This window comes from Microcebus murinus, chromosome 28 (genome assembly GCF_040939455.1).
Source record: "Microcebus murinus isolate Inina chromosome 28, M.murinus_Inina_mat1.0, whole genome shotgun sequence".
Taxonomy (NCBI): Eukaryota; Metazoa; Chordata; class Mammalia; order Primates; family Cheirogaleidae; genus Microcebus; species Microcebus murinus.
The window spans coordinates 11,497,778-11,525,140 of NC_134131.1; the positions used below are offsets into that span (position 1 = coordinate 11,497,778).

General features: G+C 47.0%; 1 protein-coding gene across 1 annotated transcript; it reads left to right on the plus strand.

Moving 5' to 3' along the window:
• Nucleotides 1–513: 513 nt before the first annotated feature.
• Nucleotides 514–27,363, plus strand: EDEM1 (ER degradation enhancing alpha-mannosidase like protein 1). The gene is made up of 12 exons (XM_012761161.3): nt 514–1,172; nt 6,945–7,017; nt 11,404–11,507; nt 12,717–12,888; nt 13,887–14,070; nt 16,708–16,882; nt 18,500–18,620; nt 19,467–19,637; nt 21,848–21,921; nt 22,805–22,901; nt 25,225–25,416; nt 27,064–27,363. The coding sequence occupies exons 1-12, from the start codon at nt 655–657 to the stop codon at nt 27,151–27,153; spliced, it is 1,971 nt and encodes a 656-aa protein (XP_012616615.3). The 5' UTR covers nt 514–654; the 3' UTR covers nt 27,154–27,363.

Below are 27,363 nucleotides of genomic sequence, written 5' to 3' on the forward strand. Positions count from 1 at the left end.
TACACACTCAAGTTATAAAAAACCCTAACTTTTCACACAGAAATGTTCCTTCCTCTTCTCCTAATACGTGTCTTAACTGTCAATCATCCTAATCTAGAAAAGCGGAGCGGCCGCTTCCGGGCCGCAGCCCTGACAGGCACGCACACGCCCCGCCCGGGACTCGATCCTCCCACGGCCGCCGTCGGGGGCCACGTCTCCGTCCGCGTCGGGCGCGCGCTCCCGTGCCGCGCTCCCATTGGCTGCAAGTTCCCTCGCCCGGAGCCCGAAGCGGCCTCTCCGCGCCACGCCAGCCAGGGCCCGCTGCGGCCCCGCCCAGGGGGCGTGGCCAGCGCGGCGGCGGGGCGTGGCCTCGCGGCGCCGCGGACGCCCGGGCGGCGGCGGCCAGTGGCGCGGGAGGGAGTCCCCGGCCGCGCCCCGCCAGGCCGGGCCAATCCCGGGCGACCGGGCGGGCGAACGCGGGGCCTGGCGGGCCCGGCCCGAGGACCTGGGGCGCGGTGGGGGTGGGTGGGGGTTGGGGACAATGGGCCAGTTCCTGGTGCGTCACGGCGGAGTTCCTTAAAGGCGCGGCGGGCCGGGCTGCGGGCCGGGCGCGGGAGCGGCGGCCGGCGGGGAGGCCCCGCGCTCTGGGATAATGCCCGCGGCGCCCGCGCGACCATGCAATGGCGAGCGCTCGTCCTGGGGCTGGTGCTCCTGCGGCTGGGCCTCCACGGCGTGCTGTGGTGCGTCTTCGGGCTGGGGCCCAGCGTGGGCTTCTACCAGCGCTTTCCTCTCAGCTTCGGCTTCCCGCGCCTGAGGGGCCCCGACGGCGCCGCGCCGCCCGCCGCCCCGGCGCTCTCCGCCCGGCCCGGGCCGCCGCCGTCCGGCCCGTCGTGGCTGCAGCCGCCGGCGCGCGGCGGGGCGGCGGGCGGGCGGCGCCGGGCTCCGCGGCGGCCCGGGCCGGGCGTGTGCGGCCCGGCGCACTGGGGCTACGTGCTGGGCGGCCGCGGGCGCGGGCGCGACGAGTACGAGCGGCGCTACAGCCGGGCCTTCCCGCCGCAGCTGCGCGCCCAGATGCGCGACCTGGCGCGGGGCATGTTCGCCTTCGGCTACGACAACTACATGGCGCACGCCTTCCCGCAGGACGAGCTCAACCCCATCCACTGCCGCGGCCGGGGGCCCGACCGCGGGGACCCGTGAGTAGCCCGCGCCGCCCTCCGCCCGCCCGCCCGCGCGTCCCCGGGCGCCCCGAGGCCGGCGGGGCCGTTGGCGGCCTGGGGGCAGCGCCCTGCCTCGGCTGCCGCCGACCCCTTTGGCGTCCCCCGTGTCTCGAGTCAGGGGACCCCTGAACTTCGGGACAGCTGTCCAGATGGGGAAACTGAGGCCCAGGGGCCTGAAGCGGGGACTGTGGCAGTGCCGAGAGCTGGCTTGGGGAGTGGGGTCAGGGTTAGTGGGGTCAGAGTTAGTGGGGTCAGGGTTAGTGGGGTCACGGGGGCGGTCTTCACACTCCCGGCTCGAGCCTTTCCTCCGGATCAACGCAACATCTCAACGAAGTCTCTGCTCCCCGTGTAAACGCGGCTCCCTGCCCCAAGGGCCACCCCCGGGTCTTCCTCTGAGTCAGAAATTCAGGAGTTGGTCCTGAGACAGGACCTCTCTGTCCAAAGCCGTCCGGTGAGTCGGAGGCAGAGCGGGGTCACAACCGTAGGCTGAGGCCTGGTTTGGGGGGCAGGGAGGGAAGCCAGCTCTCCGGCTAGATCTGGGGTGAGGTTCCTTGGGGTGCTGAGTTGGCTGTCAGCGTCGTGGACTTGTCCTGGCTGTCCCCTAAGCGCCCCCACTCTCGGCGGCAGGGCTGTCAGGGAAGGCCAGCCCGCCCTCGCAGTCCACACCAGCCTTGTTTGCAAAGGCCGAGGGCTCCGGCCTGTTGACATCAAAGTCCAGGAGCCCAGCTGAGGACCTCCTACCTGGAGGGAAGGAATGCGCATTGCCACCAACCCTGTCAGTCCAGATAGGTGGCCGCGTCCTCCCTTTCCTCCCTTTAGGTGGGAGTGTTGCTCTAGGTCTTGTGACCCACCACACGTGAGTGCCTTTGGACATTTGGGGCAGAGTCTCTAATCCTTTGCTTGAGAAGTTTTTTAAAAAAAATTTGTGGTGATCCACAAATTCATGCCTTAAATTTTGCAGCGTGAGAGCATGATTTTTAGAGAAGGGTACATCCCAGCCCCTTGCTTCACTAAGGCCCTTCAAAGGCCTGGGCCTTTACAAAATTGTGGGAAACTCGGGAGTTTTTCTTGCTTAACCATATCAGCATTTATATATAAAGAGTGTTTTTTTCTGTCTCAGTTGTTTTGAGGAAAAAAAATACTAAATTCTGAAAGAAAAATTGGACCTTTCCAGATTGTAGGAAATGAATTGTTTGTTTCACTTAACTAGAGAGGGGACTCTATACCTAAAAATGTATTTTCTTTCCATCTCAGTTTTTTTTTGGAGGGAGAATAAACGTCATTAAGTTTTGGGGGAAAAGAAAGCATAAAATCCCACCAGACAGTTATTTTTAATTTATCTTTCCTTCCAGCTTCTGCCCACATGCCTACACATTTTTTCACATAGTTGCCATCAAAGCGTGTGTACGTATTTTGGATATTGATTGTGCTTTCTCAGTAATGCTCTTAGTATTAAAGAGGAGAGAGAGCACTCTCAGTAAGCGCCTTGAAGAAAACAGTTTAAGGGGAGACTGTGATAACACTTTCAGCTGGGAGTATTGTGGGCCTGAGAGTGACTTGATGACATTTCGATGTTTTCTGTAATGAACGTTAAGAACGTTGATTTAACCTGCTGGCCCGGGTGGTTTCGTCAGCCTTCATTTCAGGATGAGGGCTCCTGCTGAGTGTTTCGGTTCGGTTGTACACTGGCAGTCTGAGTAAGTTAAGATCAGGTTGCTTCGAGTCAGATATATTGTTGGAAAGATGGTGTCAGAAATAGCGTGTGAGCTTAGTAAGCCTTTGTTGTCTTTGAGGAGGTGAAAGAGCTCTGGGTTTTTGGTGGCCTTGAGTACACCCTCATGTACTTGAGTACACACCCTTGAGTACACACCCTGGCCGCTTACAAAAGGTGGGAAAGTTAATTTTTTGTGCTCCTTTTCCTTTAACTCCTCATGCTTTGGTATTTTCAAAGAAACTTTAGAACCAAAGCTTTGTTATTCTGGCTTGCAAATAGGAGGGCACATGGATGTTCCCCAAAATAAACAACCTGTAATAAAAATCTTCCAGATTAAGCAAAAATCAGATGTGTTCCAATGATTCTCTTAAAAAATAGAGTGACATCACCATCAGAATATTATGTACAAAATATGGGTGTTAAACACGTGTGTCTTTTCTTTGCAGTCACATGAACTTGAGGCTTATTATCTTGCCTGTCTTGTTTGCCTGGGGGTTGGGTGGGGAGTTATCTTGAAGTAAATAAAACCTAAACACTTAAAAACAGCGAATCTTTCTGTCCAGCTGCAGAGTTCTCTGCAGTCAGTACCTCTCACACCCCCAAGTTGTGTTGGGGGATCCACATTCAAAGTGTCATCGTGTAAATTTGGAGATGACATTTTTGCAATCCTCTGAATGGTTAACTATAGTTCCGGCCTTGGGCATGGTGAGCCTTGGGCATGGTGAGCCGTTCTCCCTTTCTCCACAACCATATTGCTGTTAAAACAAAAAAGCAAATCTCAAAGTAATGAATCCAACAAATATTGGCCTTTAAAGGGACTCATTCCTAGACACACGTGGTGTAGGATGGGCTCCTGCCTCCCTCTTTCTTTCTGAAATCCTGCCCTCCTCCAGAGTAAGGGGTCACGTCTTTTTTCTGTGACCATCTAAGTGGAGGTGATTCTCTTTGGTTTACTCATTTCTCCTTTTGGTTCCTTTTCTTTGAGCTGCTTTCACACATTTTAATGTTACTTGAAAATTGAGTATTGTTGTGTGTTCACCTTCATTTCCCTTCATCTAGTCTCTCCAGACTGTCAATCCGTTGAGCGCAGGGACTGTTTCTTAGCTTATTTCTGCTCCACAGCACCAGGTAGATTTCTGAGCAGCTGTTACAGGTTAGGTATATGTGAGAACTTTTTAAAAACACATAGAATTGGTTTTTGTCACCTACCTCATCAAAAATTTTCTATCAAAGGCCTTGGTTTTCTTTATCTTTTCTGCTTTGAGGTGATAAGAACTTGGAAAATTCACAGTGGAGTGAGTGCCATGAACATTCACACATGGTGAATTAGGCGGAGAGTTTAATTGTGGTTCAGCCAGCTGGTCATGTGGAAACGTGTACTTTTGAGCCTCATCTTATACTGAAAGGTTGAGTTCTTGGCTTGAGGCACTTAAAGGTATCAGGTCAGCCTTTACATTGATAAGAATATGTACAAAGAACAAATCCGTAGTCTTACCTGCGTAGCAGGCTGACATAAAAAGGAGTCGTCATATTTTCACACTGTTATTGAGGGTTTTATGAAGTCTATTTTCCCCCTTCATTCCTTTCCCCATTTTTTTTTTTAATTTTGGCACAATTTGAAAGAGTATATCAGTTATTTAGTTGAAATGAATTTAAAAGTGTTCTAACGAACACTCCAGATTTTCAAGTGGCTCTGACCAGAGGGGAAGGAGGAATTGCATAGTTACTGCAAATACTCATTTTTTTTTCCTATTTCTTTTGTGCTGTGGCAAGTCATCAGTGACTGGGCATTCATTGTATCGGGAAGTATTTTAAAACTGGGTCCATTTTAGTTATAGATTGGGAGGAGAAGCACATTGAAACATAGGAAGGAGTACAGTGCTCACAATTTACAATGGGCCTGTGCAGGTGGAGAGAATGACACATGGCGCACGCAGATGAGGGTGGCATTCAGGAGAGGGTAGTTACACGTGGTTCTCTCGATCGCTGCCTAGCTTGGATGCTTAATGATGGGGGAACTATGTTCTGATGAAGTGGGTTGTTGGAGCCCATTCTTTGTTTCCAGGCAGCAGAGCAACATAGTTAAATATTTATACCCAGCAGAATGTTCTTGAGTTGGCATAATTGAGCATGGGTATCTGTCTCCTTTTAGCTCCTCCTCCAACCTTTGGCATTTCTTGTACCCTTTTTGGCTGGCTCTGCCCTTGAGAGGCGTATTTGAATGCATGGCTCTCACCCCAAGAGCTATGGATTTTTAAATATAAATTTATTTAAAAAGAATCAACATATAGAAGAAGCAGGTGCAGTTGTCAGCCATGCAGTTTGTTGACTTCCTGGCTTGTGCGAGATGAGCTGGCCCTACTTCCTAGATAGCCCCCTCGATATAGCTTGTTTTTAAAAATGCATCTAAAATTATGCTATAATATTTTTGCCCTAGTTTAGGTGGAATAATAGCATAAAACAAGGCAACTGAAGGTTCGGCTGAGATCAGACATTGAGGGTGTGTATGCCGTGTCACCTAAGGGACAGTTCTCTGCAGCTGAGGCAGGGAGGAGGCCTTCCAGAGCGCACAGCAGGCCAGCCCCGACACGGGAGGCCTCGCTGCTCACCTGAGGCTTCTCCCCAGGGAAGTGAGACAGACCCCCATTAGGGCGCTTGGTCTAAGGAGCAGGTAAAGTGCTCTGGGGACATGAGGGAAGACGACAGACATCAGTGTATCTGTAGCTGGAAATGAAATTGGGGCATTGTCTGTTCGGTCTCTAATAATATCTTTAGCCAGTTGTCTTATTTCTTGTCTTACTATCATTTCCCCCCAAGAACCTGCAGTTATTTTCTTGGTTTATGGGAATGGGACCAAGGAGTAAATGAAGTCCCCAGAATTTCTCAAGCTGTGCTTTATTACTTGCACTACTACTCCATCCCTGTCCTCCCAGATATATTGGTTTTTGTTGTTGTTACCAGTTTTTAGTGTTATAAAGTAATATCAGAGTGCCTGAGGAGTGTTACCCTCATTGTCATCTAGAAATTGGTCTCTTGAGATTGTTCCAGAATGGAAACTTGCTGTTGATAGTGGGGTGAGAGGTGTGTGGCAGAAACATTTATGCAGCTCCAGTCAAGAAGGGAGAGGAGTTCCTGCCTTGGTTCATGTTGAAAGACATCGGCTCAGCACCAATGGAAATAATGGGGATTCTTTGGACGAGATGTTAATGAAAAAATAGTGCATGGAAGTTAATTTATTCCCTGAACCAAAGGACAGATGAGTAATAATGAGACCGTAACTTAAGGTGTTTACTTCTTTTTGTGTGTAATGCGCTGTAGTGTCTCATTTCTGTATGAAAGTACTAAAGGTAGGTCATATGACAAGGTCTTTACTTCCTAATGATTGCAAAATCAGGTTTTTGAAATTGGACAGGATCAAAGAGATTGTTTATGGTGATAAAACTGTTAGAAAGGGCAGATGACTCTGGTTCACAGTCTGCTGACTTCCCCTGATGTTCTTTCCACTTATAGTACAAGTGTCTCTGCAGTTCCATGACTCGATTCTACTTATAGACAGTATAGAAACTGTTGCTTTTGAGATAGAAAGACCTTTTGCTGGCCAGGTGCAGTGGCTCATGCCTGTAATCCTAGCACTCTGGGAGGCCGAGGTGGGAGGATCAGGAGTTTGAGATGAGCCTGAGCAAGAGTGAGACCCTGTCTCTACTAAAAATAGAAAACTTAGTTGGGCGTCGTGGCGTGGACCTATAGTCTCAGCTAGTCAGGAGGCTGAGGCAGGAGGATCGCTTGAGCCCAGGAGTTTGAGGTTCTGGTGAGCTATGACAATGCCACTGGGCAAGAGAGTGAGACTCTTGTCTCAAAAAAAAAAAAAAAACTACCAAAGAAAAAAAGACCTTTGCCATACTTATTCTCCCATAATTAGTTCCTAAATAAGTTAAGCATTCTGGCAATTTTAGTTTCTGATAGGTATTTAGCTTTATTGTCTTTTTCCTCTGTTAAAGTACCTTTGTTTGATTTTAATTTTATTTCTTTTTCAGTTCAAATCTGAACATCAACGATGTGCTAGGGAACTATTCACTGACCCTTGTCGATGCGTTGGATACACTTGCAGTAAGTGCTCAGCCTTCCTTTTTTATTAATTAGTTAAGGTGTTTCGGAGTTGATTACCCCTAGTTTACCCCAGCAGTGGGAATTCCAGGGAACAAAATGTACTGATAGCTTTGTTAGCTATTATTTATTTTAATGACCTTAATAGGGAGTACAAGAAAAGCACTGAAGGTTAAATGAGGGGAAATGTGATTCTTCTTAAAGAAAATGGAGAAGAAATGTATGTTTGTTTTTAGAGAACTTGCTTTTCTCTCAGTTTTCCACTATCATATTCTCTAAAGGAATCCATAGAGACTCTCATTAATATTGACAGTCACTAAAAATCATATTCCAGGAGTAAGACAGAGATCTCGGGGTTGACTGGTACCCTAAATATTAGCTAGCCACTGGCTCCTCAGGGGCACGTCTGAGCTGTGGTGCAAGCTCCTACGTGGGGCTGTCTATAAACACGCCTCTGTTATTTGCCACTTCCTGTTTTGTGGATGCTCCACTCCATGCTTGAGCTGCCAGCATGGATGCTGACTTTACCTCCTCCTCCTGTGGTTTTGCTCTTTGACTCTGGGAGCTGGAGACCTTTGAGTAGATATGCAGCAGCACTCTGATGGCAGTGAAGCCCTGGGGACATGGGACTTACTGCCAGGCTGTGTCTACACTGCATCTGCTCCATGACCTTCTGCCACAGAACACAGTTTCCAAGGGTCTGTGTCTCAGCATAGCATTGGATTTAAATCTCCTTAGTAAACGTGATTTTACAACTCTTTGCTCTCCTTCATTGTCCAGCAAGCCTTTACCATGGGAAAATTTCTATGGTACTCTAGCCCAAATCCTGTATTTAATCATTTCTTCTTATTTCTTTTAACATTCCATAGAAAAGTTTAGAGCTGTCTGTTAGGAGTTAGCATTGGGTAATGCTAGCTAAGTTTGTGTTACAACTGTCCAGTGTCTTGCTAGTAGTAGAATTACCAGAACTTGGAAAGAGCTTGTGAGATCCTTCTGCATCCTCGTTTTATAAATAAGTAGCAGAGGCTGGGCATGGTGGCTCATGCCTGTCATCCTAGCACTCTGGGAGGCCGAGGTGGGAGGATCGCTCAAGGTCAGGAGTTTGAAACCAGCCTGAGCAAGAGCGAGACCCATCTCTACTATAAAAAAGAAATTAATTGGCCAACTAAAAAAGAAAAAATGAGCCAGGCATGGTGGTGCATGCCTGCAGTCCCAGCTATTTGGGAGGCTGAGGCAGGAGGATCGCTTGAGCCCAGGAGTTGGAGGTTGCTGTGAGCTAGGCTGATGCCACGGGACTCTAGCCGGGGCAACAGAGCGAGACTCTGTCTCAAAAAAAAAAAAAATAAATAAGTAGCAGAAATAGGACTAGGCCCTTGGCCTAATAAGAAATTGGGAGTGTTGGGTTTCATTCTGACAGATTTCAGCTGTGGAGCAATTCAGTTTCCTAGTAGCTCCTGCTGAAGTTATTCCTGCTTCCATGTAGTCATCACCATCACCGATCAGAATGTGCCCAGACACGTACGAGTACGTGCGGCCTTCATTAGAGCTAACTTGTTGAAGATACCGCAGGCTGACTCAGCCTACGAGTGTTGCTTAAAAGGAAAAGTCCTAAGATTCATGCATAGCTTATGAAAGCTCACTCCTTCTCCATGAGTGCTTTGTGGTTTTTTGCCCATTGTTGAATATGGAGACCTTATCTCTGTTATTTACCTTACTCCTCCCCAACTTAATGGTGTCTGGTACACAGTAGGAGTACAAATATTTGTTCAAAAAGTGAATTCCCACTAATCCAGCATTTCCCAACACAGATTTCAAGGGTATACTCCCTGAAAGAAGAGGTTTTTTTTTTTTCTTTTTTGAGACAGAGTCTCACTCTGTTGCCCACGCTAGAGTGTAGTAGTATCAGCCTAGCTCACAGCAACCTCAAACTCCTGGGCTCAAGCAATCCTCCTGCCTCAGCCTCCCGAGTAGCTGGGACTATAGGCATGGGCCACCATGCCCGGCTAATTTTTTCTATATATTTTTAGTTGTCTAGCTAATTTCTTTCTGTTTTTAGTAGATATGGGGTCTTGCTCTTGCTCAGGCTGATTTTGAACTCCTGACCTTGAGCCATCCTCCCGCCTCGGCCTCCCAGGGTGCTAGGATTACAGACATGAGCCACCTCTCCTGGCCAATACCTGAAAGAAGAGTTCTGTTCCCATATGAACTTGAGAAATCCTTCATGTCTGTCTCGGTATTGGAGGGCCACAATGCACATCACCATTTTCAAGGCTCTGGGAAGTTATACAGTTAAAAAAAAAAAAAAAAAAAAAAAAAGCCAAGAAACCAAATAAACCCCACTTATTTAACTCTTCTGTCCAATCTAGCTTTTCTCAAACTAGTGAGTGACTTTATAGCCTGGTTACTCTGGGCTCTGTCTGTAGCTCTCTGACCACAATGGTAAATTCAAGATGTACTTAAGAGTTGTTGGCCTCTTTCACTATCCTCCACTCGATCTGAGATCGTGTCAGCACCTGCATCTGCACGAGATATTGTTGCTGGTGAACATCTGTCAGGAAGCAGACCCGTCTCTATGGTTTTCATTGTTGAATGTCTGGCTTTTAACGTGTTAGTGCTTCAGGTGTTACTTATGTTGAGGTTTTCCTTTTCTTTTACTAACATTTTAAACAGGCTTTAACAGATGTGCTACAGAAACAGTCTGAAGATAGCAATCTCCTGGCCATTGGATGCAACTTGTAGTATTTTTTTTTTTTTTTTTTTTTTTTTTGAGACAGAGTCTCACTCTGTTGCCCAGGCTAGAGTGAGTGCCGTGGCGTCAGCCTAGCTCACAGCAACCTCAGACTCCTGGGCTCAAGCGATCCTCCTGCCTCAGCCTTCTGAGTAGCTGGGACTACAGGCATGTGCCACCATGCCCGGCTAATTTTTTCTATATATATATATTAGTTGGCCAATTAATTTCTTTCTATTTATAGTAGAGACGGGGTCTCGCTCTTGCTCAGGCTGGTTTCGAACTCCTGACCTCGAGCAATCCTCCCGCCTCAGCCTCCCAGAGAGCTAGGATTACAGGCGTGAGCCACCACGTGCGGCCCAATTTGTAGCATTATTGCATAATCTTTTAAAAAGAAAGAACTGAAAGCCAGAAAAAAAGTCTGTACTTGCTCTGCATGTTACAGCAGAATGTTAATGAGTGGGGAGAAAAGATATAGCAGACCAATAAATATTGGGAAATAAGACATACTTCAAAGAAATTATTTGGGTTTAAAAAAATTATTTTGGCCAGGAGTGGTGGCTCACACCTGTAATCCTAGCACTCTGGGAGGTTGAGGTGGGAGGATTGCTCAAGGTCAGGAGTTTGAAACCAGCCTGAGCTAGAGCGAGACCCTGTGTCTATTATAAATAGAAAGAAATTAATTGACCAACTAAAAAATATATATAGAAAAAATGAGCCTGGCATGGTGGCGCATGCCTGTAGTCCCGGCTATTCAGGAGGCTGAGGCAGAAGGATTGCTTGAGCCCAGGAGTTTGAGGTTGCTGTGAGCATTCTAGCCGGGGCAACAGAGTGAGACTCTATCTCAAAAAAATAAAATAAAATACAAATTAAAAAATTATTTTTTTCATGTGCTTCCTTATGATGTCATTGTGATCCCAGGATTATCACAGCATTTTAAAAAGAATGAACTCATTTCAGTTCAGGTTTATATATAAAATTTTGTGCTCAATTTGCACTTCATATAGGAGACAGCTGAGTATAACATCATATTCACCCACTTAAAATACGAATTGTAATTCTAATCGCTTTTTAAAAAGAACAAAGAGCTAATTATTCGTATGTTTTATTTGTTTTAAATGTGACTGGTTTTACATTATGCTCCAAAAGATATTAGCATCGTTTCTCAAAGTGTTTAGACATTTGGATAACAAGCAACAAGTACGTTCAGTTTTCCAGATATTTTGGTCTTCTGGGAGCCAAGCACTCAAGCTGTTGATTTATTTGAGGAGCGGAGGAAAAGTTTTGTTTCTTCAACTTGCTGATTTACTTTTACCCATTCCAGAAGTTTAGGAACTGCAGTGCCTTGCCCGTTAAATGAGATTAGACTGAAGTTTTTAGGAGGTGCAGTAGGAAGGTGAGAAGTACCAGTGATTTTTATAAAGAATTATTTTCACGGTTTTGCCATTTGAGGTAGGACTCTCAAGTTGGAGGAAATGGGCTTGCCATCTGTCTTGGAATATATTCTGAGAAAAACCGTGCTTTTCCTACTTTTTGTGCGTCTACTCCCAGGGTGGCAAAACCACATACAGACGTTGCGGTGAGCCGGCCTGGCTGCCGTGATTACGGAGCCTTGGTTTCATTTCAAGCTGCCGTAATGACTTGTGTTCCTCTTTTTAAAGATAATGGGCAATTCATCCGAGTTCCAGAAAGCAGTCAAGTTAGTGATCGACACAGTTTCATTTGACAAAGATTCCACCGTGCAAGTCTTCGAGGCCACGATAAGGTAAAATCACAGATAAAATGGATTAAAGGCTTCTTTTTCTGTGTGTGAGGAGAATAATTCCCGTAAGGTAGGGAGTCTATACAGGCTTTATGGGGGCAGTTTGCAGTGTTCATGTTCATTTTATATTTATCAAAACTGGAATAATTGATGTTTCAAAGTGATCACATTTTGGACTGAAGAGAAAGACATTTATGTTTCAGTGGGTGTAAGATTGGTATCCACCTAATACAGAGTTTCATGGTTTCCCTTTGTCTCTGGTCTCATTTCTTTCTTTCACTGTGTCCTAGGAAAACCACATATTTGTCAGGGAAATGAAAGTTTCCCATCTCAACTCCCACCCACAGAAGACCACTGTTTACCATTTTGTTGTGTTTCTTTCTTCACTAATCTCATTCTCAGTGTTTAATGTATTGCGATCATGCTCCCATATATTCCCAGTTTTGTATGTTGCTTTCTTTAGTTTGATATATTGTGACTATTTTCATGGGTTTAATTTAAATATTTGGAAAATTGCATTATTGCATGACATTCCAGTTTATAGATGTAATATTTATTTAAAGTTATGAGAACATTCGTTCTGAAAAATGTCACAATCCACTTCATTCATTGGAATGGAACATTCATAGGTCTATACGGCCGTTGATCTAAGCTGGCAGCCTCCAGCCTCTGAGTGGGTCATTTTCTCGCTTCCTCCTCCTCCTCCTCCTGCTCACCTTGCCTCTTTACCAGATGCTGGGGAAGTGCATCAGTTGCTTGGCAGCCAAAACTACAAAAGTTACTTAGTATGTATTGTCTTTCCTTTCTCCTTTTCTTCTGTGACTAAGTTTTTCCCCCCGAAGTGAAATAAATCAAGAGTAATTTAATAATACTAATAGAGAATATTTATTCCGAGAACCATTAGAACACTGCCAATTAGTATAACCCCTTTTCTTACTGCCTTAAGATTCAGATCACCAAAGATATTTTAAATAGTGTTGTTCCTTGTAGCCTCTGTCTTGCTTTCTCCTGTTCAGTAATGTGGTTAACTAAGAATCAATCATTTCTTATTAGAGCTGGAAGGGATTTCAAGAGGCCATTAAATCAAGTCTTTCTGACTCCAGGCAGCTCTGATTCCACAGGAAATAGAGGCCACTTCTCTCCTTCTAAATTGGATTGTGCGCACTTACAAGCAATGTGATTTGATTATTTTTTTGTTCTCCCTGTTATTAGGGTCCTGGGAAGCCTCCTTTCTGCCCACAGAATCATAACTGACTCCAAGCAGCCCTTTGGTGACATGACTATTAAGGACTATGATAATGAATTGTTGCACATGGCCCATGACCTGGCCGTGCGGCTTCTCCCTGCTTTTGAAAACACCAAGACAGGGATCCCCTATCCTCGGGTAGGTAGACTGGTTCGACCTTTTGTGTTTGACATCACAGCATCTTCCTGAATTTTCTCTTCATTAATTTATTTGGGGGAAGGAATGGGGCTAAGATAAAAGAGGAAAGCAGTATTCTTGGGAGAATTTGGACCTAAATATGATATACATGTTTTTTTAATTCATTTAGCATTTATCAAGCACCTCCTTTATGCTGGGCATACAGTGACATATCTGAATTAATCCTCGACTTAAGGAATTCATGTTCCTGTGTTCAGTACTCTTAAGTCCTTTTACATGTGTGATTTATATTCTCTGCTGCAAAATAGTGTGGGGAATTTGTCTTCATTTCTCACTTGGGCATATTTCCCCAGAGATCCTCACGTGGGTATTGTAGGAGCTCAGTGCGCGTTCTTTTGAATGCTTCCCATGGAGCTTCCAAATCAAAGTCTGCACAGACTAGCAAGTGAGATGCTGATTTAAATGCCAAGATCTGGAATGAGATTATGTCTTTGTGGCTGGCATCTGATTTGCCAAGCCTAGGCCTCCTCTGGGAATTGAGTCAGCCTTTTAGGCAACCAGCAGAGAATTGCCAGACCACAGAGCCTCCCTGTGCCTCCTCTCTGTCCCAGTCTGAGGTTGCTTTTTGTTTGCTAAGCAGGAGCGCGTTCATAGTAGCTCACTTAAAATTTAGAAGTGATTCTGTAGTTTGCATTTGTTTATAACACCTAAGCTTGTGTAACCATGAAGAAAACCTGCTGGAAGTAGGTAGTTTAGTGAACAGTGTTAAAATTATTCCCCGAAGACTTGCTTTTATTAGTAAGACCAGGGTCTGGTGGTGTTATTTTGTTTGTGTCTTTTAAACATAATTCTCATGTTCATCTCAAATGTGCCTTGGGGCTGACTGTCACCATGATCAGCCGGGTTCCTCAACCACGTGTAGTGTCTGTGAGCTCTCCTTGCAGCCCCGTGGGTTCCTTGGGTTTTGCCATGAAGCCGTTGTCTCTTCCTGTCCCCAGGTGAATCTAAAGACGGGAGTCCCTCCTGACAGCAACAATGAGACGTGCACGGCGGGAGCTGGTTCCCTCCTGGTGGAGTTTGGGATTCTGAGCCGGCTGCTGGGGGATTCCACGTTTGAGTGGGTGGCCAGACGAGCAGTGAAAGCCCTTTGGAATCTCCGGAGCAACGATACAGGACTATTAGGTGTGGTGGCACCTTTGCTTGCTGTTGGTACTGTGTCCCCTCTGGTCCCCTTTCCTTTCATCTTCTCTGGGGATCTCCCTCTTTTCCACTCCCTTCTTAAAATTGATAACTCAGAGAGAATGGCCCTCAGTGTCTGCCGTGTGCCAATTTTTTTTTTTAGACAGAGTCTCTCTCTGTTGCCCTGGGTAGAGTGGCAGTGGCGTCATTGTAGCTCACTACAACCTCAGACTTCCAGGCTCAAGCGATCCATTTGCCTCAGCCTTCCCAGTAACTGGGATTGCAGGTGTGCGCCACAACACCTGGCTGATTTTTCTGTTCTTAGTGGAGATGGCATCTTGCTCTTGCTTAGGCTGGTCTTGAACTCCTGAGCTCAAGCGATCCTCCTGCCCTGGCCTCCCAGAGTGCTAGGATTACAGGCGTTAGCCACTGCACCCCCTCCCCCCATCCAATTTCTTTTTTTTTTTCTTTTCTTTTTTCTTCTTTTTTTTGTTGAGACATATCTCTCTGTCTCTGGGCTAGAGTGCCATGCCATCGGCCTAGCTCACAGCAACCTCAATCTCCTGGGCTCAAGTGGTCCTCCTGCCTCAGCCTCCCGAGTAGCTGGAACTACAGGTACATAGTACCACCTCTGGCTAATTTTTCTACTTTTTGTAGAGATGGGGGTCTCACTCTTGCTCAGGCTGGTTTCTAACTCCTGAGCTCAAGTGATCCTCCGGTCTTGGTCTCCCAAAGGGCTAGAATTATAGGCGTGAGCCACCGTGCCCAGCCCATGTCCAATTTATTTATGTGACCTTTTATTAGAGTGAAGCTGTACAGTTTGATGGAAAAGAATAAAGCTTTTGCAGTTTGAAGGCTCCCTTGAGGTTTGGATCCCTTGGCATATTTCACTTGAAAATTATTGTTAATGGAAATGCTATAAAAAGAACTGCTTCTGAGGCAGATTTTATTGTTTTAATATAAAGTTCTAAATATAGGAATTTAGAGTTACTGGTGGAGCAGATTTCTCCTTTTGAAAAATCTAGGCATGCGAGCTAGGTGTGGTGGCTCACTGCCATAATCCCGGTATTTGGGGAGGCTGAGGTCAGAGGATGACTTGAGGTTAGGAGTTCAAGACCAGCCTGGGCAACATAGCAAGAACCCATTTCTACAGAAAAAAAAAAAAAAGCTTTAAAAAAATCGAGGCATGTGGTAGTAGTTTGAAAGACCATATTATATCTGTGTTAGGTGTGGGATTTTTTTTTTCTTTTTGCTTGAGAATGTTTTGTCAAGATACTATTAACAAATTATTGTTATTTTTTTACAGTCTCACTCTGTTGCCCAGGCTGGAGTGCAGTAGCCCTGTCATAGCTCACTACAGCCTTGAACTCCTGGGCTCAAGCAGTCCTCCTGCCTTGGCCTCTCAAAGTGCTGGGGTTAGAGGTGTGAGCTACCATGCCCAGCTAAAAAATTATGGGAAATTTCAAATATGTAATAGTAAAGAGAAAGCATAATGAATAATAACTCCTATGTACTCATTCTTCTTCGGTAATTATCAGTATTTTGCTAACTCAAGATGTTACTTTAAAATGGGTTTTTACTTCATATAACTGCTAAAGTTGTAAATTCATGTGCAAATTTATTGTATTTAACAATAGCAATAGAAATAAGTCACTCAAACTGTAAATCTGTCCCCAAATGGTTGACTAGTGTCACTCCAGATTGTCGACTTCTTAGCTTTCCATACGCCCTTTCAGCCTGACATGTGCAACTTTTATATATTTTCAATTATAAACGAGTATTTTTATTCTGCTTTACATTTAGCAGGTCATTCAAGTATTTTCAAGTTGTTACCTTGTTTTCAAAGCTACAGAAGTGTCCATTTCTAAAAGCCACACAATCATCCATTAACTCCTTCTCATGTTAGACACTTAGATTCTTTCTTTTTTTTCTTTTGTGTAGTACATATAATTTTCTGGTAAACGACATAATCCTTTTTCTTAAAAACATTTTTTTTGGCTGGGCGGGGTGGCTCACGCCTGTAATCCTAGTACTCTGGGAGGCCGAGGTGGGTGGATTGCTCAAGGTCAGGAGTTAGAAACCAGCCTGAGCAAGAGCGAGAGCCCATCTCTACTAAAAATAGAAAGAAATTAATTGGTCAACTAAAAATATATAGAAAAAAATTAGCCGGGCATGGTAGCACATGCCTGTAGTCATAGCTACTTGGGAGGCTGAGGCAGGAGGATCGCTCGAGCCCAGGAGTTTGAGGTTGCTGTGAGCTAGGCTGATGCTATGGCACTCTAGCCCAGGCAACAGAGTGAGACTCTGTCTAAAAAAAAAAAAAAAAAAAATTTTTTTTTTTTTAGGATAAATTCCCAGGAATTGCAGTACTGGGTTAAAGGCTGTGAATACTTTTTGGATTTAAAATGTATCCTCTATCTGGGAAAAGCAAAACGACAAACCTATTTTTATTTTGCATTAAATGTTTATCCCCATTTTGTGTCAGCAGTTCCACATGATATGTTCAGAACGATCTCTAGGCTGTCCAGGCTGCTGATAAAGGTGCTGAGGAGCAGTGATGTTGGTGTTGGGGTCCTGTCCCCTCTCCCTGCCTGTCCTCTAAGACAGCTGGGACCTGAAGTGCCTTGTTTGTTTTTGCAGGCAATGTTGTCAACATTCAGACGGGCCACTGGGTTGGAAAGCAGAGTGGCCTGGGTGCTGGGCTGGACTCCTTCTACGAATACCTCTTGAAATCTTACATTCTCTTTGGAGAAAAAGAAGACCTAGAAATGTTTAATGCTGCATATCAGAGTATTCAGAACTACTTAAGAAGAGGGTATGTCTCCTTAACATCTCTTCCGTATAAAGCAAATGCAATGCATTCTGAAATGTTTGATTTTTTTTTTTTTTAATGTAAACTTTACAGGGTCTGTTCACCTGTTGTCACCTTACTGCCTCTCAAACCTTACTGGTTTGTCAGTCATCCTGGGGGGGAGGTTGGGGAGGAACTGTGTTAGCATCTATTTGCTGCACAGTGAAGTTCTCCACAACCTAGTGGCTTAGAACAACAAATATCCTCTCCCGCCGGTTCCGAGGGACAGGAATCCAGGAGCAGCCAAGCCAAGGCCCTGGGGTCTCTCGGGAGGTTGTCGTCAGCTCTTCGCCAGGGCAGCAGCCATGTCCAGGCCCAAATGGGGTTACTCAGGTGAGGGCTGGCGGGCTTCCGCTCCTCCCTGCTGTTGGCCGAAGCTCTTTGCCACCGGGGTTTCTTTGTGGGTAGCTTGTGGTAGCTGGCTGCCCGCAGAGTGAGCGATATGAGAGAGACAAAGATGGAAGCCAGGGTGCTTTCGTGACCGGGTCTGGGAATGCTGTGCCCACACCTCTGCCAGACTGTCGGTCACCCGGAATCCCTGACACAGCGTGGGAGGGGACCACACAAGGTTGTGACCACCAGGAGGTAGAGGTTATGGGGGCTGTCTTGGAGACCAGCTCCTATAGGGGTGACACATTCCTAGTGTTTAGCTGTGGCTTTAATTGCAGGTAGAGCTGTATGTAATGCAGGACAATTACAGAGCTATTTTGGTTCTTTTACTTTGCAAAGAACTGTTTTTTTTCTTATTTTCTGGCTATGTCTGCGGAAGCAAAGAATTGTTAGGATTGGTCTTTACACTTGATGAAAGAAAGGACAATTGCCACATTTTTTCCCCCTCTTGAGTTTGTTTAAAACAAGATTGTTTGCCACTTCTCAGTTGTGCAGGAGAGAGAGAGCCCTAAGAAGCCCCAGTGGTTCTACCCTGGTGTCATGCTCGCCTGCCCGGGTCTGTCTGTGCATGCATTTATATGGTAAATGGCCAGTGCAAGTTACAGTCACTGAGCCTTCCGCTTGGTAGGATTTTCTTGTGCCCATTTTTACTTCAGCTGTTGTAGGACCCACCTGTGTGAGTGCTGAGGTTAAGTAAGAGGCCTTTGGCTGGAGTTGAATTATTTTTGCTTTTCTAAGTTCCAAACTAAACTGAGTAGTAATCCCTGAGTGTCTCGATCTGATACCTTCCTCCAGCCCTTTGCCATAAGACCTTAGTAGAGAAGAGACTTTTCGTATTGAAAGAACCAAGCTTCCCTGCTCAGGCCCAATCTAACTTAGGCCCATGCTCTAGACTGAATTCTGTTACATGGCAGGGTTCTTAAACCTGACTGTCAAAGAGCTTTCTGCAAAATACTGTGAAATCTTGATATATTACAGTGGTTGAGTTAAGAAGTCTTATCCTATGGTAAGTATTGTCTTCTGCTAGAGTCTAGTATAGACAGAGACAGTCTATCTCCAAGAGTTTGAGGAATGAATTGGAAAAAGTTAATGTCGGTTCCATTTAAATGGAACTGCCAGGGGCTGCTGGAGAAACAGAGGTCTGTTGGTGAGCTTTCTTTTCACCCTTGAATGTGCTGCTTGGGTTTGCAGGCGGGAGGCCTGCAATGAAGGAGAAGGAGACCCCCCACTCTATGTCAATGTGAACATGTTCAGTGGGCAGCTGATGAACACCTGGATTGACTCTCTGCAGGCCTTCTTCCCTGGACTGCAGGTATGTTGCAGTCAGATTTGCTGAGAATAAAACCATCGTTAGAAAGGGCCTCCCCTTCCCCCCTCCCTTTTTTTTTTTTTTTGATACCAGAGCATTCTATTAGCTCCTTTGGATTTTAGAGGTTAATAGCACAACATGTCTTGATCATTGTTTTTGTGAAATTAGTCCGCAGAATATTGAACAGAGACATACTATGTAAGTGCCAAACCATGCTCGAAATGTAACTGTGTGATGTTTGGATAACCATCTCTCAGTTGCTTATTTGTTCATTGGTACATTTAACCTCTCTTCATGTGCAGTCCCCATCAATTTGGCATTGGTTGCCAGATAGGGAGGGCATCTGTTTGTCTGAGTTGTCACTTTTGGATTGGTTTTATCTTCAGCCATGTTTGTAGGTCAGATAAGAACTGGGCAGCGGGCCGGCCACGGTGGCTCACGCCTGTAATCCTAGCACTCTGGGAGGCTGAGGCGGGAGGATCACTCGAGGTCAGGAGTTTGAAACCAGCCTGAGCAAGAGCGAGACCCCGTCTCTACTATAAATAGAAAGAAACTAATTGGCCAACTAATATATATAGAAAAATATTAGCCGGGCATGGTGGCACATGCTTGTAGTCCCAGCTACTTGGGAGGCTGAGGCAGCAGGATTGCTTGAGCCCAGGAGTTTGAGGTTGCTGTGAGCTAGGCTGACGCCACGGCACTCACTCTAGCCTGGGCAACAAAGTGAGACTCTGTCTCAAAAAAAAAAAAAACAGAACTGGGCAGTGGAGAAGAGCTCAGGGCGTTTGTGTCATGTCTTGGCACTCTGGGAATAGTGTCTCAGCCCGATGACCTGGGTCCTCTTCTTAGGTGCTGATAGGAGATGTGGAAGATGCCATCTGCCTCCATGCCTTTTACTATGCCATCTGGAAGCGCTATGGTGCCCTCCCTGAGAGGTACAACTGGCAGCTACAGGCCCCTGATGTTCTCTTCTATCCGCTGAGACCAGAGTTAGTGGAATCCACCTATCTCCTCTACCAGGTACTAGAGGTTGCTGAATAGTAGCTTGTATGTAAACACTAGGAAGACCTGTAGCCATTGGTTCATAATAAGCATTAGCTGATTGATTTAGAATTATGTTGTTTCATAATGACTGATAGAGTCACCACCTATCTATAGTCTCATTTGTGCTTAGTGTCATTCATGGCTTCACAGGACAGAGAAGGCGTCTGCAGTCCAATGTTTTTTAACCTCATATTTTGCAAGCTGAATCATGTTTTTACCATAGGACTTATATCTCACATCTTTAAATATTCAACAGGAAGATTTTGTGTTCAGGTGTGTTCTAAATTTATTTGATTAAAAAGCCCTTTTTTAGTGGGTGGGCATAGTGGCTCAGGCCTATAATCCTAGAACTTTGGTAGGCTGAGTTGGGAGGATTGCTTGAGCTCAAGAGTTCAAGACCAGCCTGAGCAAGAATGAGACCACATCTTTACTAAAAGTAGAAAGATTAGCCAGGCATGGTGGTACATGCCTGTAGTCCTAGCTTTTCGGGAGGCTGAGGCAGGAGGATCGCTTGAGCTTAGGAGTTTGAGTTTGCTGTGAGTTATGATGATGCCACTGCACTCACTCTAGCCTGGGCAACAGAGTGAAACTCTGTCTAGAAAAAAAAAACACCTTTTTGGGATACAATTTTGTACTAATATGCTATGGAGCCCTAGTCTGTGTACTAATTATTCAGACAAAAAGAAAATGTTTTTTTCTTGGTGATAAAGGAAATAATCTTGGATTCATCTGAATGCCTATTTTTGTTTAGTGTTACTAAAAAAAAAAAAGAAGGGGAGAAAAAGAAAACAACATACAGTGTTCATCTTTTGTGAAATTACTTAGTGCCAGAGGGAATGTCACTTTAACTGTGAAATGTCTTTTCCCTGATTGTCGAAGCCAGATATTTATACTTCATATGTATAAGCCATACATATATATACACACGGAAAGTCCTTATCCATTCACAAATACAGCAGCATAAGCTGTTAGCTTTCTAAGAAGTCGGCCTTCAGTGTAATTCAGTAGGCCTACGACAGACTCCCACAGCGGGTAAGCCCTGGCAAGGGAAACCTGATTTTTACGTGCTCTGCTAGTAGGACTAGTACTATGGTTTGGGTTTATTCAATAGTTTTTTAATGCTGAATCTTTGCCATTTGCTTTTAGATGAAGAAAGGGAAAAATCCTATGGAACTAGGAATAGTCCTTATGCCTAAAGAGAGACCTCATGAGTTTTAGGTAATCTCTCCAAAAAGGGAAAAGATGATATTTGGCCTCTCTGGGCCCCGTGTAGAGCAGGGCTGTACACTCTGAGGACAGTCGTCCGATGCTGTCTGATGGCTCCTCTTAAGCTTAGTCCCGTTGCCCGTGAGTTTATACTTCTTTGTTTCTGTCGCTGCCTCTTTGCTATTTTCAGCCTCTTCTTCACGTTGACTATTTTCTTAGGATCCAGAGAAATCTTGCACTTCACAGCTTTGCCCCTTGAAGCCACACCCCTCCTCTTTTAATCCAGAGATGGGCAGCCTTGTCGTTGTTTGCTTTTGCTGCTGCAGGTTGTCACTAGGCATGAATTAAAGATGATCCCCGACTTTTAAACTGTTTGTTGGGCAAAAGGCTTGTCGTCTTCTCAGACAATTTTTTTCCCTAACAAAATCATCTGAGAGCACGTGCCAAGAAGAGTAAGCAACCCCAAGACTGATTTCTTAGGGTGATTAGAGAGGAAAGTGTGGAGGCCTCTTTTAGATAGTTTTCAAAGTCTGTTCTCATTAGCCTTTCCTCACAGGGCTGTGATTGGAATTGGGGACAAGGTCCTGTACCTGTGCCTGCATTGTGAGTTTCTGGAGAGTTCTGAGGCAAGACAGAAACTGGATTTGTTCTCAGATATGGTACTGTCAGGGTGGGTATTGTTTTATTTCTAACCACGGTGAGGCGCAGGAGAACCAAAGAGAGTATTTATTGTCTTACCCTGGAGCGCATTGTCCTACCCTGGCTAAAGTAGACAAGTCATCGGCATGCTTTGATGTGAATGACACGTACCTTAGTCCTCTAACCTTTGTGACTACAAGATAAGGTGAATCGGCCTGTGTCTTCCTTTGGCCGGTGGCTCCTGTCCTCGGGGGATCCCTGCGGTCACCGGTCACCGTGGCGGTTGTCCGAGGCATGTCTCCCACGCCCTGCTGGATCACGTTCTCTCATGTTCTCTCTAGGCGACCAAGAATCCCTTCTACCTCCATGTAGGAATGGATATTCTGCAGAGTCTGGAAAAGTACACAAAAGTCAAGTCAGTTTCCTAAGTTCCTTTCTTTTTCTGTCGGCCACCTTTGATTTACTTTGAATTGTGCTGGGGAAATCCTGTCCTAGTTTGCATTTGGATGTATACAACAGCTCATTAATGTTAATTTCCTAGGGAAATTGTCTACCTTTTGGTGTAGTAGAACCTTTCCATTATAGTGGGGATTGCTTTTTTTGCCCTTCCCGCCTTTTTTTTTTGTGAGGTTCCAGCAGATTATGTGTGTTCCTTTTAAGTAACTTATTTCCCCTAGTTATACAAACAGTGCATTCATTAAACTGTTTGGGGAGTACAGAAAATATAAAGAGGTAGAATATTTTCACCGTAATCTCCACATACAGAGATAACCATAGTCAGCACTGAAGTATATATCCTTACCATCTTTTTTATATATTTGCATATATGATGTGTATATATATGTATATATAAAAAACATACTCTATATTTCAATTTTGTGATCTGCTTTTTTTTTTTTACCCACTATGAGTTTTTACCCACTATTTTCTTACAAAATACTATTTTAGAATACCCAAACAGCAAGTCAGTTGTACAAGTATCGGTACTAAAAATTTAAATTAGTCCTTCTAAATATGCTGCCAGTCACTCCCTGGGAGCCATGTTAAGCCTTTGGCCAACGTCTTCCACTGCCCCCCTCTCCAGACTGCAGCTGACCTGGTGATTTAGCAGCCAAAGCGCTTTTGAAATAACTTCATAGATAACTCAGGAGAGCCCTTTAGTGTAAACGTCGTTTTTTTTTTTCATGCGGTGTTAGAGGGTTTGGTTGATTATCCTGTTAAGAGAATACTCCCGTTTTTTGAATGAACCAGCAGGTGGGAGGAGGAGAGGCGGGACTGACGGGGTGACTGTCTCGTAGATGTGGGTACGCCACGCTGCACCACGTCATCGACAAGTCCACGGAGGACCGGATGGAGAGCTTCTTCCTCAGCGAGACGTGCAAATACTTGTATCTGGTAAGTGTGTGGCAGGAGCGACGGGGGATGTTTAGTTTGAGCAGGCTGTCTCCTGGCAGATTTTACTGGGCACGGCGACACTGTGCATTCCCAGTGACACAGCGCTGCCAGAACAAAAGGGTGTTGCCACCGTCCTTCATGGTTTCCAACGCATGGAGGAGTCATTTCTCAAGTAGACAAAGAAACGGACGGCAGTCACAGATGGTGTGAAGTGCCGGTGCTGTCGCTAGAGGACCAGCGTTAGTGCAGTGTCGGGAGGGCTTGTCTGAGGGAGGGAGCGGGGTTGATGGCCCTTCCCTTCTCGTGACCTTCGAGACCCCCAGCCCAGCCACCTCTTCCCGTACACATGTCCTCAGACGTACATTTGTGTCGGGAGGCGGGAGAGAAGGGAGGAGCCTCAGGGATCACCCAGGCAGCGTGCATTCTTCCCCTCGCGGGAACTGCAGCCTGTGTAGGGAGGCCGGGTGACTTGCCTGGGGTCTTGGGGTGACTGCGGCAGAGCTGAGGCCTGAATCCCGGTCTTGACTCTCTGTCCAGCGCTCTTCCCACCTTGTTGGTGGGCACATGTGTGTAGGTGCCTGTGCACTTGTGCCCGCTCTCTTGCCTTCTTTCTGCTTGCTTTTTTTTTTTTTTTTTTTTGAGACAGAGTCTCACTGTGTTGCCCTGGCTAGAGTGCTGGGGCGTCAGCCTAGCTCACAGCAACCTCCAACTCCTGGGCTCAAGCGATCCTCCTGCCTCAGCCTCCCGAGTAGCTGGGACTACAGGCATGCACCACCACACCCGACTAATTTTTTCTGTATATTTTTAGTTGGCCAATTAATTTCTTTCTATTTATAGTAGAGATGGGGTCTCGCTCTTGCTCAGGCTGGTTTCAAACTCCTGATCTTGAGTGATCGTCCTGCCTCAGCCTACCAGAGTGCTAGGATTGCAGGCGTGAGCCACCACGCCCGGCCTTCTACTTGCTTTTTTGTGTGTGGCTTCTGAAAGAGCAGGCTTCCAAAGGCCGGGGGCTGGGGTTTTCTGGTTAGGAAACAGTGTGGACTGAGAACCAGAACCGGGGCCGAGGTTCAGGGACAGCAGCTGTGGTAAGTTGCGTCGCTCAGTTCTGTGGTTCCCCGGCCTGGGGCTGGACGGGTCAGAGCCACCCTGGGGCCCTTGAGTTCGAGTCTTTAGAGTAAGTGGTCTCAGGAATCTGTAATTTTGACAAGTAGCTCCCGTGATTCCATACAAGCCAGGTTTTGGAGCTATGGGTCTAGTCCTTTGAGACGACTCCTTTGTGTCTGAAACCTCTTTTCACAAAAGAGGGGTGTCCACCCGCAGCCCATGAGGTCCTGCCAGTGGGGGGCAGCTGTCCCGCCGCCAGATCCTCGGGTGCGCCGTGGTCCTCACTCGGCTCAGGCCGGCTGAAGAGGCCCGTCAGAGCCTGGCCAAGTGTCCCCGCCCAGCAGCCACCGGTGTCAGAAGGACAGTGACAGGGCAAATTCTGGAGTGAAGGAAGGAGACACCGCAGGGTGTGTGCGGGCGAAGAACGCAGAGCTGGGGTGAAAACCCGGGGCCCACCCCGTTCTCCTCCTGCTACTGTGTAAATTCTGACAAGCTGCACAGAGTCTCCGTGTCCCTCGTCTGCGAAGTAGTTAGGTGACCACATACGGTTTCTTCCGTCTCTGAGGATTTCTAAGTGTCCATCCACTCAGCGCTCACCACACGCCTGCCTTCTGCTCTGCCTCGCCCGATTCTGGGTTAGGGCTTTTTTCTAGGCACCTGCCTCACCCTCTTTTATCCCGCTGTGTCCGTGGGTGAGGGCAGGGACGGCCCCGGGGCTGCTGCATCCTCAGAGCCCAGCCCGCGTTCTGACGCCAGAGATGAGCTGGTGTCGGCAGGCTTGTTGGGCTCTGTGCTGGCCCTGGGATCGGGTGACAAAAAAGATGTGAGCCTCCTCTCCCTCATGCCTCCCACAGGTTCTAGGTGTGTGTGCCAGCGGGGATAGTTCTAGAATTCCAGCCTGAGAACTCATAGGTTCGCTTATGGGCATCAGCCAGTGAGCTTGCGTAGACTCTCTGCGCTTGGTGTCAGCCCCGGAGTCTCTGAGTCTGTAGGTCTGGGTGTGTGTGGGCGGGGCAGCTCCAGGCACGCCGGCGGTTCTGTCCTGCAGCCTGGGCTGGGAGCTGCGGTTGCTACTCGATGCCTTTTCATCTGGTCATCAGGGAAAAGCGTGAGACCCGAGCAAGTTCTATTCCCCGAGCGGCTGGGACACACGCCTGTGAGTCAGTTCCAGGCTGTTCCAATTACTGACGGTGCCTCTTCTTTCTTTCTTTCCCTCTAGCTGTTTGACGAGGAGAATCCGGTGCACAAATCTGGAACCAGATACGTGTTTACGACAGAGGGCCACGTCGTGTCTGTGGACAAGCATCTTCGGGAGTCACCCTGGAAAGAATTCTTCTGGGAGGACCAAGAGGGCAAGTCTGTGCACAGGCCCAAGTCTCACGAGCTAAAAGTCATCAACTCCAGCTCCAACGTGAGTTCCGGGGGTGGTTTGTGTGTGGAGGAAGAGAAAGTGCCCCCAGTTCCTTTGTTGCTCAGAATTCCTGACCGCAAATTGATGGCACAGTCGGGTGGGGGGATTTGAAGAGCTTCCGAGCTGTCAGGGTGTAGGCGAACCGCAGAGGCAGTGGCGGCCCTGTCACTCCTGGCCGCAGAGGCCGGCAGAGAGAGGTCAGAGGAACCTGGACGGAGGGAGTCCCAAGGGAGGGGGTGGTAGGAGCCACTGCTCAGATCTGGCTCCAGTGACCCTGTCTGTCCTCGGCCCTGTCTCATCTGCTGGAGCTTGTCCTTGGCAGCCCCCACTGGAAGCCAGAGGGCCAAGGGGCTGCTGGCGGAACCCACCAGTGGCTTGTAGAGGGAATGGAAGCAGTCAGAGTCACTGTGTCTTTTGACGACAATCCTCCCATGCGCAGCAAGCACTCGCTTTCATTTAAGGTCGGGCTTCACTTGGCACGCTTAGATTGTCCTGGCGGGCAGTGGGGCAGGTTTGGAAATGAAGTCCTGTGTCCCTAGTGGAAGTCTCAGGTAGTTGTGCTGATCTGAATCAAGTAGCATGGTTTGGGAGTGAGGACAGGGACATGAGGACCCAGTCACTCTCTAGTGTTGCTGTCCTACAGTGCCTTGGTTGTCAGAGTTCGGCTACCTCCCCACAGGCCGCTGGCCATGGCTGGGGGCGCCCTTTCGTCACAGGCTGCGCTTCCCCTTCCCCTGGTGCCGGGGGGGTCGGCAGCATCAAGCTCTGGGCTACATTGACAGGCCAGACAGTAGACAGGCCCCGTACCCCCGACAGGCCTCGGAGTGTTGATTAGGTGACAGCGTAATCGAGAAGGAGGGGAGAGCCGGGTGAGGTGGCTCACCTGTAATCCTAGCACTCTGGGGAGGCGAAGGCGGGGGGATCACTCAAGGTCAGGAGTTTGAGACCAGCCTGAGTAAGAGCGAGACCATGTCTCTACTATAAATAGAAAGAAATTAATTGGTCAACTAAAAATATATAGAAAAAATTAGCCGGGCATGGTGGCGCATGCCTGTAGCCCCAGCTACTCGGGAGGCTGAGGCAGGAGGATCACTTGAGCCCAGGAGTTTGAGGTTGCTGTGAGCGAGGCTGACGGCACGGCACTCTAGCCTGGGCAACAAAGTGAAGAACATAACTCAGAAAAACACAGTGTTTTCAACTAGCTAAAATATTTTCTGGAATTCTGGGTGGATTAAGGAGCCGTGGGCTGCAGCTCTGAGTCCTGGCCCGGGCTAAGCTCTTGCTGTTATGTCTTTTAGCCTCCCTGGGTCTCCTTTTTCGTTACCTGTAGGGTGAGTATATCGGCTCAGTGGTTTTCAACTGGGAGTGATTTTGTTCCTCAAGGCACACTGGGCAGTGGCTGGAGACATGTCTGATGGTCACAGCTGAAGGGCAGGAGCTGCCACTGTCACCGAGTGGGAGAGGCCAAGGGTCCCGCTGACCTCCCTGCAGTGCCAGGACAGCTCCCGCAACGGGTGTCTGCCCCCAAGTGTCAGCGGTGCCCAGGCTGAGAAACCCTAGATCAAGTCATCCAACCGTATTTCCTGTGAGATCAACACGTGGGGTTTTAATTCAAAATTCACACTTTCCCTCATTTTTGTCTTCTAGTGCAATCGTGTTCCTGATGAGAGGAGATACTCTCTGCCCTTAAAGAGTATCTACATGCGACAGATTGATCAGATGGTTGGCCTGATTTGATCTGTTCCGCTCTGTGTGGCCTCGTCGTAAAGCAGACCTAAACAGCTGAACCCAGACCACGCCCAAATCCAGTCTGAAGCGGAAGGGCATGGCTGTCCGGCCGTCCGTGATGGTGTAGGAGTTTCTGGCCAACTCCTCACTCACATCTGGTTAATTCTTACTCACTTCAGTGTTCCTTTTCCATTCAATAAAATGCCCTATTTTTCCTAA